The 16,403-nt window shown below is 35.5% G+C and overlaps 2 protein-coding genes across 5 annotated transcripts in view; both read right to left on the bottom strand.

Annotated features, from left to right (window-relative positions):
• LOC149424230 (mitochondrial import inner membrane translocase subunit Tim21) overlaps window positions 1-16,403 on the bottom strand; it is a 586,526-nt gene that overhangs the window by 263,174 nt on the left and 306,949 nt on the right. The window lies entirely within an intron of this gene.
• smog (G-protein coupled receptor 158 smog) overlaps window positions 1-16,403 on the bottom strand; it is a 206,524-nt gene that overhangs the window by 11,556 nt on the left and 178,565 nt on the right. For 2 of the 4 annotated variants that reach the window (XM_089651396.1, XM_089651395.1), the window contains exon 12: window positions 5,236-5,493. In XM_089651396.1, the coding sequence (XP_089507522.1) occupies window positions 5,236-5,493 (258 nt within the window). Of the gene's footprint in view, window positions 1-3,108; window positions 3,201-5,235; window positions 5,494-16,403 lie in introns of all 4 variants that reach the window. The other 2 variants (XM_089651394.1, XM_089651397.1) reach the window with 2 other exon arrangements.

Below are 16,403 nucleotides of genomic sequence, written 5' to 3'. Positions count from 1 at the left end.
CCACACTCCAACTAGTGTCATGTCTCATATCAAGCGCAATAACGGTGTTGATGAGTCATCAGTCATCAGTCATGGCTGTACGATATATAAGCACTTAGCTTGAAAGCCCGTGATTCGGTTAATAATATTGCGCCTAATTTATATGATTTCTGCAGTTTGTGTAATCTAACGGTGGTGTGGCGATATATGGGGTAAAAAATGTTACAGCCATAATATTTCTTGTTGCTTTCTTATTTTTTTGAGTTGGTGAAAATTGTTAAGTTATTATTATTTATGCAAATAAAATATAGTGATAAAAGAAACATCTAATATGTATAGATCTTGTTTAATGTATTTTTTGTCGATGGTGGATATCCATTATTTACTCAAACTCTTTTTATACTTAATAAATGTATTAACTAATTGTAAAGGAATAACGCAATCAACTTTGTAAATACATGTATTTTTGTTTTCGGTAATGAATTAATGCAAATCTTGGAAGGGAAAATATTTACATATATACACGCGTACATATACGCATCTCTCTGAAATTGGAGGACATTACAGCAGTTATAATACAAAATATTTGTCGGTCCTACTCAATAGGGATTTGCCTCAGTTGTTGACTGCAGTCTCTGGAGACGATGGTTCAATCCTCAGTCAAACCAAAAAATTATATATTTAATGCTTTGTTTTTAACGAATAAAGATATTTTTTGTGAAACCGCACAGTCCCAAGTCCCAACCGCTCCCAACCATCTGGAGCCAGTGAGGCTATGACATCCCCAATTAGGGTATGTTATGAGGCTGAAGGTAGTGGGGAGGAGAAAGAGATGGGAATGAGTTAGGTGGGCTGGCTATTCAGATCTGGTCACCAAACACGGCAAAAGCCATTTTATTTTTATTTTTTTATTTATATTATTTTTTATACACAGTTTACATAAGTTTTGTTAGCACCTCACTAGGAGAACCTGCGCTGAGGTGTTCGCGTGTTTTGAGAACATTTTAATTCTTAATGGTGATCTTACAGTGATTCTTACATCCCCGTCCCATTTGAATTTAAAAACACAGGTGTGTATGGAAATATTTGTCCCGATTGGGCTTTTATTTGGATCATGAAACACTCCCACAAGGCACTTCTTGTGTTATTCTTTATTCTATGGAATAAATAATCTTAATTTTTCCTTTTATATCCCCATTATAGATTCATCATATCTGGCTCACAAGATGTGCTCTTTTCGTAACGTTTTACATGGCATTTCTGAAAGCGTAATATGTTTCAGCCTTTCAGGGCTTGCCAGAAGTTATCCCTAAGATCCTCAATGTTTTAGGGATTTTTGGAAAAAAATCTGCTGCAGTCACATCATCCCACAAAAAATATATGTCTCTCCCGGTGTTGCACCCTGTAGAATTCAAACACACTCAAATTACCTTGCTAATGTTTATTTAAGCTTCTTACAATAAGCTCGATCGGAGTGTTGAGCAAAGTCGGGTCATATGATGAGTTATAAGTTAAAACAAACAGCTTGCTGGCTCGGCGCTCGAGTTAGATTTGCCGTATTATTTGCTCGATAAACGTCGCATTTATAAGTGATGTAGAGAGTCGGCAACATCGATGACCCCTGAGTTCTCGGTGTGTGTGTGTGTGTGTGTGTGCGGTGAAAGAGCTCGATGAATATTACTGACCCACAGAACGGAACTTTACAGGTTGGTTTTAAAACGCTGTTCTAAACAACTAGTGAAATCCTTCAGCGTTAATATAACAGCATCGTGTTACGGTGAAACCAATTTATCTCGCTGACTAGTAGCTCTATGCGTAACGGTTACTTTACAAGCAATACAATTTGATATAAAAGCATTTTACAAATTAATTTCACCATTTATAATGACATTATGTTGATTTACTGTATTCACTTTGAAAGAATTCTTTGATTTCATTGTGTACATATCGCTGTGTGAATGCATTACCAACACAAGTCGAAAACTTCAAGTTTGAGGTAAATATTAAATAAAAGCTCTGTTATACTAATTATAACTCGATAACAATACCCTAACAAACATATATAAAATATATAAACAAATATACTTAACTATTCGAAGAAAGTTAAGTATATTTCAAAATTATTATAAAATATTATTCATTGTAATACAAATACAACTATTCGAAGAAAGTTAAGTATATTTCAAAATTATTATAAAATATTATTCATTGTAATACAAATACAACTCTACGACGAGGTATATATTGTTTATTTGCATAGGTAACATGAATTCATCCAAATTACACAAGAAGCTGAATTTAATCGTTTTTTGGTTTATTAGAAACTTTAAAATGTACGTATTTCAAAGTTACATAAATATGTATTATTCTTACTTACGTTGGAATGCTTTAACATAATGACATGTCATGAAAATAAATTTCTTTAAAATAAGTTTATAAAAAAAAGGGTATATTAACTAGTTATTACTATATTTTTTTGTAAAATATATATAATATGTTCACAACCAAATACGTTCCGTTAAGTGCACAGTTTACGATATAAATAAAGAAATTGCAGCAAGCGAGTCTAATTATGTATTGCTTTGGTGAATAATGAAAATTAATAAAATTCGTAAAATAAAGTGCCTTAAAAAATAATGCGGAAAATGAAGCGAACTAAAATTTCAAGCGATGGATGACTCCACTTAAATAAATTCTGTTTGGAAATTATAAACAATAGGCAGATTGTGAATGACCGACTAGTAATATGTGAAAGATCGGAAAAATCATGAGAAATTTAGAACTAATTAATTGATGTAATTCTTTTTTGGACAGACAGAAAGTTAATCAGTTTTGCTCAAAGAAATGTATATTTTTAAAATGCAATATCCAAAACACACAAACGCAACTTTTTATTACTACGCAATCTAAACATTCAGCACACAGGACTGTTTAAAGGGGGTCATGCCAATCTCTCAACCAAATTAGTATGAATTAGTTCGATATGTTTGTGTGTGTACACTTGATTATTAAGCAAATATTATTAAAGTTTGCACTGAGAATTAAAAAAAAAGTATTTCACTCAATTATTAGTTGAATAAAAGTTGAAAGGTGAAAAAATAAAATGTAGGTAGGAAGGCGACTCCTTACCATGATTATATTGCGCGTTAATTGTTTGATCGTGGCCAGTTTTGTTACGGTAATGAAACCAATCTCCTTACCTTCTCCCGGCTTCCCTTTTTCTGTCGGCCGATGGGTTAGTGGTGGCGCCAAACAGAAAACACAACACGCTCGTTATTTGGCGGCACATACAGGCAACCCTATCCATCCCTGCTCCGTCCTACTACTCCTCTCTCCCTACACTCTTACTACCCTATCTCTCCCTACCCCCTGTACTGCACCACATCCATATCCCCAACACACACATACAGAGCCAATCTCTAATCTGTTCAACCCAATCATTTGCTTTTCACTGTGATAAATTAGGATTTTTATCAAAGAATTTAACGGACTCTAAGAACAATAACAATTGTTGTAACTCTGGGTTTGTCCCACAAACTCTTTAAATACAAACTCAGGATCCACAAAACAAAAGGCTTTATTTTTGATAGATAACAATAAGCTCTAGTGGCTTTTTTAGCAAGCGGTAGGAATTATTCTGGGCTCGACCTTGAGGTTGCAACCGTTTTAAGAAGTCGCAATCCCTGCATTACCGACAGCTATATGACATCTATTGGTAACCTCTCAATTCCTGCATTACCGACAGCTATGCGCCATCTATGGGTAACATCTTAAACCAATATCTATGTAAATGAATCTACTTATTATATCAGAAACACGGTTCTAGAGTTGGTGAATGCGTTCAAAATCGGTACATCGAAGAATGTATTAAGTTTTGGAATGCAGACAAGTTCCACTTATTCCCGTTTAAAACACTGTTTAGTAATGAATTGATTTCGCTCTAAACACCTACAGTAATAATTACACCTACACGTGTTATCTCAGCACATTGGTAAAGATAAAGCTAATATAAATCGCTGATAGAATAAAACTATTTTTTCTTCACGATTTAAAAATTGAACAACGAAAATCTTTGTATTTATGATTAATTTCCGTATCGCGTGTATTTCAAGCAAATCATAGGACTGAAAAATTATTGTAAAATAAAAGGCGTAGTGAATAATGAGATGATATACATATTTTGAATACAATCATAATTGCTTGATGAATGCATGGTTGAAGCAATGATTGTATACAGGCAACACTTGATCAATATTCATCATTGTCGATGTTTACTCACTTCTATTATTGAGTAGGTTTATCTAAAATCTATCTTTAAAGTTACTACATTTTCTTACCATAAATGAAAACTACATTTAAATATTATTTATATCTAATTATTGTGAGCTAGGAGTAATAACCAAATGATTTCCTAAATAAAACAAGAAATACACACGTATCAATTATTAAGGGTACAAGGATGTTTGGGAAACCAAATAGTTATTCTAAACACTTTACTTCACGGAAATTCACAAATCAACTATATGGGATTTTAAAAATGATCATGTTATTTAAAAAATCATCTTTTTGGGGATAAATACAATGGATTTCATTAAAGGAGCGACCATCAGACATTATCGAGATCATCAAAGTAGTTTCTTTGATTTCTAGGGGAAGGAATTAAATTAATTTAAATACTTCACTTATTATGAGAAATAGACTTTTCTTTGCCGGGCATATTTACCAGAGATAATTTACTGTTACATAATCATATTTCAATTTATAAATAGTATCTTATTGATGATAAGCATTGTTGACCTGCGGCTGCATGCCCACTGTCCCAATTCTAGAAGTATTAGTTTACAAATCATAAAGATAATCCTCGCTTCTTTGTGTGAAAATCTTTAACAAATGTTTTACTCATCTTTATGAAAATTCAGATAAAAACGTAGATTCTACTAGATAGTTAAAGGGGACAAAACGTTTAAACTTTTTTCAACAGAAGAATGCAAAGCTTTATTAATTAAATGCTCGTAATTAGTGCAAATTGTACAAGCCACTACTGTCACAGGAAAGGATTTATCTAGACTTTTTCGTTTTATACAACTCTTCCACGAGAAAGGCTTCCGTGATAAGAGAGAATCAACGACCACAATCTCTCAAGTGGTATATATACAAGTGTGAGTTACTGGTGGTTTACTGAAGAAGCGAGGAGATTCTTTATGACAATGCTATTCTTAGTGCAACCTCCCCCACCTAAGAGTGCGTGTTCTTTACCTGCAGGCTGAACCGGCGGTGTGCCACCTTACGGCCGCCGCGCCGCTTGCTGATGTGTGGGTTGTCCGCGCGCAGGGTCTTGTTACGCATCAGCTCGAGCTGCGTGTAGAGACGCTTGAGCTCTGCGCGGATATCCTCGGGGCTCATGTCGGCCAGGCTGAGCTCCGCTGCGTCGGCGTCCGCAAGCGCGCCCGTCTCGCCCGCCCTAAACGCGTCCACCGGCAGGCGGCACGAGAACTCCTGTGCCAGCGAGCGGACCTGGAATACATACACAACACCTCCTATAATACATGGAATACACAAACAAAACCTTATATTCTAGGTGGAATACCGCATTAATTCCTTTACATATACGAGTAAAGTGAAGCCAAATGCACCATTCTATTGTCACTCTGAGTCAAAGAGTTTTCATAAAGAAGTTATTTACATACCCATGTCGAAGGGATTACGGGTATTGCGCGTGGCTCTACTCATCTGTTTATATTGGCATTGCTTAACTATGGCAGTTTAACGACTGTATGTCGTGTAGCCCCCACAGTCCACTCAATAACATACTAACAACGAACATCCAGTCATCCAGGTTTACCGTACCATTCCTAAAGAAATTCTACTCAACAAAACCGAGAAACAAGAAGGAATGTACAGCTGTTCACACGGGTATTTCTTTAAGCTGATGATCTCATTATCATAAAACCAGACAAAATGAAAAAAAGTTATCTGCATGTCCTTGACTATTACCTTGACTATTACCTCAGGTAGCGACAGCATAAATTCTTTTGGCTCTCGATCTGCAGGACCAACCGGGTTAAAAAACAGTACTTTAGTAAGAAAAAGTGCCTAGATGTCTTCTGAATCAAAGAGCCATTTATAAGTATTCAAAAGGATAAACCGTTTTAGTTTTCTACCAAAAACTTATTAAACCTACTTATGTAATAAATTCATAAATATTTGCACATCCCAAAATCTAAGTAAATCTACGACTTTATATAGGTGGTCGCAATTATAATGACATAACTCTCATTAACTGGAATTTTAAAAAAAACATGTAATGTAAATGTCGAGAGGTAGTCATTAGTAGAACTCACGAGAGAATGCGGCGGGTGAATAAAAGCTTGGTGCCAACTCCACCACCACTTCAAAGCAATCCCAGCTCCAACTATATCACAGGTAAATGACAGACAAATCAACGCCGCAGATCAAAAAGGGCCAGGCAGTGTAATCCTTCGTCTTTCTAATTGACTGGTCAGAAAAACTCTTTTTACGAGAATACTGGGTACATTCACTCGGGGAGTTTCCTTCTCTAGCCCAGCCCCTTAATCCTGGCAGATTTTCATTAGGAAATTCCTAGAGCTTTCGAGAGGGAATTCAAAATGAGCGGATCGGAATACCCTTAATTTACGTTAACGGGCCTTCAAATAACTTGATAGCGGATGACGTTTTTTGAAATGTTGTGTTGGAGATACCTTTGTTTGCGGTTTTCGATTACGGAGGGGGCTTTATTTGATTTTATTTATTCGATTTTATTCATGATTAAATTTGAAAACCAGGATTCTTGTATCTAAATAGAACATAAACTTATCAGTATCGATTGGAGCAACAAAAAATATAATGCTGTATTTCCACATTTTTAATCTGTGTATTATAATACTATGCAATGAGCGAAACCGGGTAGTAAAAAATATTTATCAATAAATAAGAAATGTAATATTTAATTATTGAAGACAATATTAGCAATTCCTACAAGAATATTTTAAACAGAAACATAAGAAAAAGATAGCAAATCTAATATAAATAACAAATCCTTTTCTGATTTTTCTTTTTCAAATATTCGTTTTGGAATCGCTAATGTTGTATTCATTTAAAAAAAAAAATTATTTGAGGTTTTACTTAAGTTATTTAAAAAAAAAAAATAATAATGTCTTATTTTTATAATACGAGTATGATATCTTAGCCCGAATAAGCTCCATTAAATAAATGCTTACCTGTCATGAGCGATTTTTAGTTTTATTTGATTTTTTTATAAATATTCTACATTTTTTTATACTAGAGGTTAAGTCACAGGGATGAAATAGGTAATTATTTTTATTTTTCTGAATTATATAATGGCTAATGTGTCATTTACGTGCATCTAGAAACTTTCAAGGTTACTATTAAAAATGTCAACAATCTTGGAAAAGTTATGTAACAGCGCCATACCTCGTGTCATGCTATGACGAGCCAGTACGTCCATTCTGTTATTTGGGATACATAGCAGATCATGGTGCTGTCCATGGATATAGTTGTTTGGTACAAATAACTTATGGCATATCAGGAGGTATGGGCTATCTATTAAATTATTCATAATTTTTTACGCCGTTACTCACTAATATATACTACCGATGCAAAATTGGCTTTTTAGCTTACGCCTTTACCAAGAAACAAGTTCAGAACTAGACAAGATGCCGCTCCAGGTCTGTGAATTCAACTGATGTCAAACTTAATTTTAAGCCATTTATTTATTTTCAATTTCACGACCAGCTTTTAGAAGTTTTTTTTAACACAAAGAACTTATAAATGAGCATAAATCACAAAAATCAAATACTCTCAATATAAGATGGAAAAATAGTACACTAAATAAATTAAATAAGTTGAAACACAGTTGGGCAACTTATTTAATCAAATTTGTTGTTCTGCTTGAACCGATATAATTTTCTACTAAGATCTGTTTGTATTTAGTCATTGATGCATTAAATATGTCGACAACATCCTTATAATCATTACCCAAATTCTGTATACAGCGAATGAGAGTATAAAATTGTGATTCCGTATTGGAGTTGACACAATAATACGTTAGACATCATTTTTCGCATTGAATATTTTAAAAATAATTTTAGTCTTTCTTTTCAAGTCGAACATGACATTTAAGCAAGCAATTATTTTAATAATAAGATGTAAATACAATAAATTTGGTTTACGATAACAACAAATTTTTTGAAGAATAATTCAGACAAATGATGAAAAACAAATATTTTGAAGTAATATGTCATAATTTCATTGCAACAATAACATTTGGCTGTCATCAGTTGTTTTGTTTTGCTCTATCTAAAAATAATTTTATACCATTCTTTTTTGCTTTCTGGCAAAAAAAAGTGTAGTGTGTTGTGCCTTGAGGTTTCTTCTCCCTCCCGATCTTCCAGGAGTCACTTTTCGCTGCTGATTTCCAGATATTTATAAACTTTTTTACTTCTGTCATTTTCCATACTATTATTGTAGTTGTTTACTGTTGTGAATAATGGAAGAAGATTTCCCTCCTGGACCCCCTACAAAGCCCCCAGATTCCTCTCCGGACCCCCCAGACGGGGAAAATGTAGAAATTTCTGACATTGATTCTGTCATTTTGACTTCTACCAAAAAAAGGAAATATACTCCTTCTTCCCCAATAAAACTTGACTCGCCTTCGACTTCACAGTCCCCACCAGCACTTTCTCAACTTCCTCCAACAAACTTTTATTCTCTTCATTCCCGTGGCCCATTCATAGTATACGCCCAAAAAACTGAGCAAGGAAAAACCATCCACCCTCTTGAATTTGGCAAATTCCTATCAAATAGCAAGAATCTTTCAATCAAGCCTGGAGGTGTAAAAGCCGAGGGTCGCTTCCGAATCTCCGTCGAATTCCTCTCAGGGTCAGCTGCCAACAGTTTCATCAAAAATATCTTCATTTCATATAATTCAAAGTTCAAGGCATATATCCCTACTTTCAATGTCACTCGCATGGGCCTGGTCAGAGGTATCTCGACCGATCTGTCCATCGCGGAAATTCTGTCTTCACTTTCAACCCCCCAACACATTGGCAATCCCATAAAAGCCAGGAGGCTAAATTACAAGGACTCCTCTGAGGGTATAATTTCTTGGAAGCCCTCCCAATCTGTCGTTATCACCTTTGAAGGTCAATCTCTTCCCTCCCATATATATTTATTCTTCAACTCATTACCAGTTGAAATCTATACTTATCCCACCACTCAATGCTTCAATTGCTGCCGTTTTGGTCATACCAAAGCTGCATGCAGATCTCAACCCAGATGTTTTAAATGTGGAGAAAACCATGCAGCTGACCAATGTCCTTCTTCCTCCTCACCTAAATTTTTTAACTGCTCCGGCTCACATACAGCCATCAACACTTATTGCCCAGAACAATCTCGCCAAAAAAATATTAAAATTTCTATGGCCTCTCAGAACTTGTCTTTTCTGCAGGCTTCTAAACTATTCCCGCCTATCAAAAAATCATTTGCTGAGGCTTTATCCAGCAACTCCTCATCCAACCCTCTTCCTTCCTCTACAACAACTTCTTCTCGTTCAACTAAATTCACATACGAAAATGCTATCTCTAAACCGGCTCCTGGATATGATCAGCAACAACACAACTCACTGCTCTTATATCGCAATGGTTCATCTCTTTCAAATGCCACAAATGGGTGTTCAAATAATTATAATCCCTCCTCAATGAACTCTCATAAACTTTCTAAAAAACTCTCCCAAGACAATTCTTCATTTATCCAAACTCTTATTATGCTTCTAATTGACCTCATTTCTTCTCAAACTAATCTACCGTCCAACGCTGCTACTATTATTTCCACATTGAAATGATTTATTCAAAATGACTCTTCAGGATGTCAGAATACTTCAGTGGAATAGCCGAAGTGCTATTTCTAACAAATCTGATCTCCTTAACCTATTAAATTCCAACTTTATTTCTTTGGCTGCTATCTCGGAGACTTGGTTTACTCCATCCACCCACTTTAATGTGGGAGGGTATTCCTGTCTCTGCGACGACCGGCCAGAAGGTACGGGCGGCGGTGCTGCCCTTTTTATTAAAAAATCAATATCATTTTCCCCAATAAATAATATCAAACCCCCCAATGCTGACTTCCAAATGGTTGCAGCTAAAATAAAGGATACATCCTTTATTTCAGTCTATCTTCCCCCAACAGCCCACTTCAATAAACAAATTTGGTTGCAAATTGTAAGTCAACTAAGCCCTCCTTTCTTTATATTAGGCGATTTTAATGCCCATTCCCCGTCTGGGGTTCTGCTTTTTCCGACCGAGACGGTCGAAGTGTGATGGATTTCCTAGATCAATCCAACCTTTTCCTTTTGAATGGCGGATCTCCTACTAGGATCTCACTCCCCAGCACAAACCCCAGTGCAGTGAATCTCTCGATATGCTCTACTAGTCTAGCTTCTCTCACCTCGTGGGTGGTGTCCCCCGACCCTTGCTCCAGTGATCATTTCCCGATCACCATTACTTATCAAACTTCTTTCCAATCAGACAAGTCTCATATTTCGACAAAGATTAAAACAAAACACACCAAATGGGATGAATTTAACTCTCATATGGACAAGTTCCTACTCAATTTACCCGCCACCGATATATTTTCCGTCAAAGATGATTATAATAACTTCAAATCAATGCTCATAACTGCAATAAATAAATCAAATCCTCCCCCTAAAACTAAATCTCTCAAAAAACTCCCTCCAACTCCCTAGTGGGATGAGGAATGTTCCAAAGTAGTAAGAATTCGGAAAGCTAAATCTCTTTCCTATCGTTACAATATGACTATGGAGAACTATCTTAAATACAAAAACGCTGAATCCAATGCCAAAAGGGTATTGAGGTAAAAAAAAACATCCGGATGGTACAACTTCTGCAGTTCAGTATCTCCGAACACTCCAATTTCGGAAGTTTGGTCTATGATCCGAAGATTTCGTTCCTTCTTCAGTTCACCATCTCCTCGAGAGTCTCATTCTAAATGGATAGATGAATTCTTGGACAAAATTGCCCCCCCTTCTGTACCTAACTTAGACGAAATAACGCCCATCTATAATACTCCTATGTCTAATCATTGGCTAGACTCTCCATTCACCTTAACTGAGCTAAAAAATTGTTTATCAACAGTCAAGGACTCATCTCCAGGCAGAGATGGTATACCTTACAGCATAATCAAAAATAGTAATGATAATGTTCTAAACCACTTCTTAAGCATCTTAAATAAAATCTTCCAGACTGGTATAATGCCTGATGACTGGAGTTGTCAAATAATCGTCCCTATTTTAAAAACAAACAAATCACCAAATTCTGGATCCAACTACAGGCCAATCGCTCTTTCATCCACCCTCAGTAAACTTTATGAAAAATTAAATAAAAACCGATTAGAATTTTTTTGTTGAGAGTAAACAGCTTCTCTCTCCATCTCAATTTGGATTTAGGAAAAAAAATCCACTCAGGATAACCTTGCCATCATCAGCACTGATATTAAATTATCAATTTCTAAACAGGAAGTTTGTCTTGCCATCTTTATAGATATAGAAGGCGCCGTTGACAATGTTTCCATCCCAATCCTTAAAAAAAACTTCTAGGCCTTGGCCTTCCCCCCATGTTTGTACAATCTATTATTAATCTATTTCTAGATAGAAAAAATTTCATTGAACTTCCATATATTTCTCCTCAAAGTAGGTCTATTTGGAAGGGTTTACCACAAGGCGATGTATTGTCCCCCTAACTGTATAATATATACACGTATGATATGCATGTCACTATTCCCCCACAAATAAAAGTTATTGAGTTCGCAGATGACATAGCTTTCTTCTTATCATCCAAAATCATCCCTCTCGCCGTCAAATATCTTAACGAAGCCATGAATGCCCTTTGCACATGGCTCACGTTAAATGGTCTTGAACTTTCAATCCAAAAGACTCAGTGTGTCACCTTCTCAAACCGCCATAAAAACCCCCCCCGTTCAAATTTTATTTAAAAATTCTCCAATCTCCAACGCTTCTGAAGTAAAATTTTTGGGAGTAATATTTGATAGAACACTTAAATGGTCTTCCCATATTAATAATTAAGTTACTAAATGCGAAAAAAAATTAAATATCATCAGATCATTATCGGGCGTTTGGTGGGGAGCTCACCCTACTTGCATTAACTTGCTTTACAACGCACTTATTCGAAGCCATCTCGACTATGCCTGCCCACTTTTTAGTACTGCCTCAAAAAATGTACTTGATAAATTAGACAAAATTCAATCTAAATCTTTGCGAATAATAACTGGAGCGATGCAATCGTCACCCATCAATTCCCTTCAAGTGGAATGTTCTGATCCTCCTCTTTATTTAAGGCGTCAACTATTTGCTGACAAATTTGTTCTTAAATGTTTAAATTCTAAATGTCATCAGGTTATCCCCAGCGTCTCGTTGTTCATTGACTCAACCCATTCATCTACAATCAGAGCTTCAACTAAACCTATTCCTGACATCTGTAAAAATTTTAAGTCTCTCTCAGAGCTCTATATCATCCAAAATGATCTACTTCCCTTATAAAATTTAAAATATAGTCACGTCACCCTATCCCCAACAATATTAGAAGGGATCGGAATCCTTAAAAGTCATTCCGATCTCCCGGCCCGAACTGTCAATAATATGTTCAATAACATTATTTTATCTAAATGGCCCATCTTTTCTCTTTTATTTGCGGATGGATCCAAATCTCCCGACTTTCCTAACTGTGGTATAGGTATTAACGTTTACAATAATAATTCTAATGACAGAATATTTCATTCAATTTCAATTCAATTTTCAATATTTTCAGCCGAGTGCATTGCAATAATAGAATCTCTCAAATATATAATCAAAAATAATTTTGAACATTCCCTCGTTCTCTCTGACTCTCTCAGTTCCCTCCAAAAACTTAAATCCAGTCCTCTTCTTCATCCTGATGATCACTTTGTATGCCTTATTCGAGATATGATAGCCTCCATTCAAAGCTCTGGTAAAACTGTAACTCTGATTTGGATTCCTGGACATGTTGGTATCATGGGTAATGATATTGCGGATGCCTTGGCAAAACAAGGAGCGTCCAACCCTGTTGTTACCCTCGTAAACCACATTCCCCTATCTGACATTTTTTCCATCATCAAAGATAGATCCCGCAATGTTTGGTCGGAGTATTGGCACATTGCTAGTCAATCCAAGGGAGCCTGCTATGCCTCAATACAAAGGACTATTCCATCAAAACCGTGGTTTCAGCAATTCCCTCATTTTTCCAAAAAAGAAATTTCTTCACTCATTCGAATGAGGATCGGACATTGTTCCGTTCCTTCCCATCTTTTTAAAATTCACGTCGTTGACTCCCCAGATTGTACATTCTGTGGTCTAGAAGTGGGAACTTTAGATCACATATTTTTTGGTTGTCCCTCTCTAAACAAATATCCTCTCTTCCTTATCAAAAATTGCCTCCCCTCCATTCAACATCCCATCTCTTCTAAGTCTGAACTCGACTCCAATTTTCATTATAATTTTGAAATTTGCCAATTTAAATAAAATTAATATTTAAATTCACCTTTCATTTCTCAATAATTTTAAATGATGGCCAAGAACACCCTTGAAGGGCGAAAGCCAGAAATAATGGAAAAAAATTATATTTGTAAGTTTACTAATATTCGGAACTTAATTTTCTCTAATTTGTCAACCAAAAAAATAAAATTGCATTATAATTAAAATAAACAATATTTGTTTTTGAAAGGCAATGATCCTGAGGCAAATATTTGTTAAATATAATTACATATAATATTAAGTGATTTTTCACGTGTCTGCGCTAGTCCAAAATACTCATTTTGGATGTGTGCGAAACGCGTTGAAGAGTTCTGCATGAAATATTGTTCAATGAACTCAAATTTCTAAATATTTAAATGTCATTTTCAAAATTTAATTAGATCATTTGAAGAGTTCGGACAAGCGTTAAAATACCTATATGATATTATTTGTAACAGAAAATTATCTAAATCGCCATATTTAAAAGAAAATTTTTTAAATGAAAATATCCCGTCATTTTCACTCCGATAGTATAATATTATTATTATTCCAATTATCATGTAGTTGGCATCCTGAACATTTCTAGAGTTTTTTATTAGTAGCCAGGTCCACAATCCACAATCCATATAAAATATATCATTTTATTGTATCAGATCACCGCATGCGTATCACCAATGCTTGGCGTGTTTGCTAGAATGTACGGGTGTTATGTGATATAGATGATGATATAGAGACCGTTCCATCTCGGTTCCAAGTCAGTTTTGTCCGATTGTCGATACGGAAGAAGGTACGGATAATGATAGTGAAATTTAGAGACGAGATATACAGGAGTATAGTCCTCAAGTTGATGCGATGCCTGACACGATATGGTGAAACGATAGAGTAATCGTGAAACGGTATGTGTATGTGTACCCAGCACCCAGCTTCAACTGTTAGGGACAAAACGGGTTCATAACATAATATATATATATATAGAAAGACAAAGAATTTTGCATCGAATTTTTATTACTGGATGAATTAATTACTCCTACTATAAATCAGACATTAATCCGCGCTGCACCGTCGCGCCAGCTGCATATTAAATAAATTTGCAGAACACCGCAGTGCCGTTAATTACTCTCAAGGTGGCGGGTGGGTGGTAATTACACCCGCCAATTACGAAAACAACAACAAATAATAGAATGGCGTAAATCGCTCCTCTGCGTCACTCTTCATTCCTAACCATATTAATCATAAGAAATGAGTTAAATAACCTTCCATTTCGTTGTATTTGTTGATGTTATTGTCTGTTACATTAATTTTCACACCGAAGTGATTGACGCTATTTTCTGGGAAAGCAATCCTGTGCATTTTAGGGGATGAATCGATGAGTAAAGTGTGTGTTCATTTTTTTGGGGAGTTAAGCAATGTAATGACTTTGTGGCTCTGGTTTGAGATCAGATGTGATCCTTATCGATGATGAACACTGAAAGGATGTCAGAAACGTTGATTTTTAAGGGACGAAACAGCACACTCCTTTCGTGGATCAACCTAAGTAATATAATAATTACGTAAGAATAGTGGAACATAACTGATAAAATGTGTAACAAAGATTTAAAAACTAAACATCTTTTTTATTTGGCAGTGACTTTTCTTTCCGGTTTCGCCTCAGTAACAATATTGTGTTATTTTTTCGAATACAGAAAAAAAATTGTAACGGGACAAAACCGCGCTACCCCGAATACTTTCTCGCTCACACCTATTACGGCATCCTTATCTAAGAACGCAGGACATCGTTAATCTCTATCGGTTACGCAAATTATTAACCAGCTAATCAGATGCCAACTCCACGTTATCTACAAAATGATGTATGGACGGCCTATATAAAAGGACGCATGGCCTTTAACGATCACAGATCTGAATCTGGTAGCGAGATGTGTCTTCCCTTCCAGTGAATACATTACATGTATGAGTGTGTGTGTGATATTTTAAGTTTTCATTTCTTGACCCGGACATACCATAAAAATAGCCAATCAGAAAACTGTACAAATTCCATGATGCCCAAATTCTACGTTAAAGAGTTTTAGCCCTCTGCAGACAAACAAATTTATGATTTGTAGTATAGATTAGGTTAATTAAAAAAAAAAAACGTGTTATCTGAGATTACCATACATTTCATAATTTACTTTATCAAACATCGTAATGGCTTTGAAATGAGAGTATGCTTAGTTCCTGCCAGCATGTCATTTATCCAGTTCCTACCTATCCTTTTAACCATCACCTTGCTGGAAAAGTGTTTGAAATTTGGAATAATAGCAAGAACACTGCAAATTTGAGTGAGTTTGTTTGTAAAAAAAAACTAAAGAAGGATTAAAGTACTGAAAGCAAGTTGTTTGTGGTTTTCGTGTCCATAATATTTGAAAAGAAGGACTATTTTGGAAGTGCTTATTACCGTTTAAGTACTCCTTTGTATGTTGGGGTGGTAGTTCCCTCGGGGTATTGCGGTGGAACTCTTATAAATTATACTGTGAATGTTTTGTGCTTGAACTCACTATATTGTGTTGGGTGCTCCTTCTTGGTAAGTGATTGATCATCCTGTATTCTTTCTTTATATACCTTGTTTCATTCCTTATGCGTACTTATCACCCAATTCCAACAAACACTATTTAATTTCGTATCTTTTTAATTAATTTGCAATCCACAATTAATGTTCATTTGAAGCTGTCTTTCGGAAGCAGTTTCAAATGCAACATACCTACATATAATTTTCCTTTTGAATGGAAATATAGATGATAGATGTAACTTCGTCTTGCCGCCCGAAGACATAATAAGAATACGTACAATG

This window comes from Hesperophylax consimilis, chromosome 4, assembly GCF_061612785.1.
Source record: "Hesperophylax consimilis isolate HC1 chromosome 4, BYU_Hcon_1.0, whole genome shotgun sequence".
Lineage (NCBI taxonomy): Eukaryota > Metazoa > Arthropoda > Insecta > Trichoptera > Limnephilidae > Hesperophylax > Hesperophylax consimilis.
Note: the sequence above shows the minus strand (reverse complement) of the source record. Positions and strands in the feature narration are given on the sequence as shown.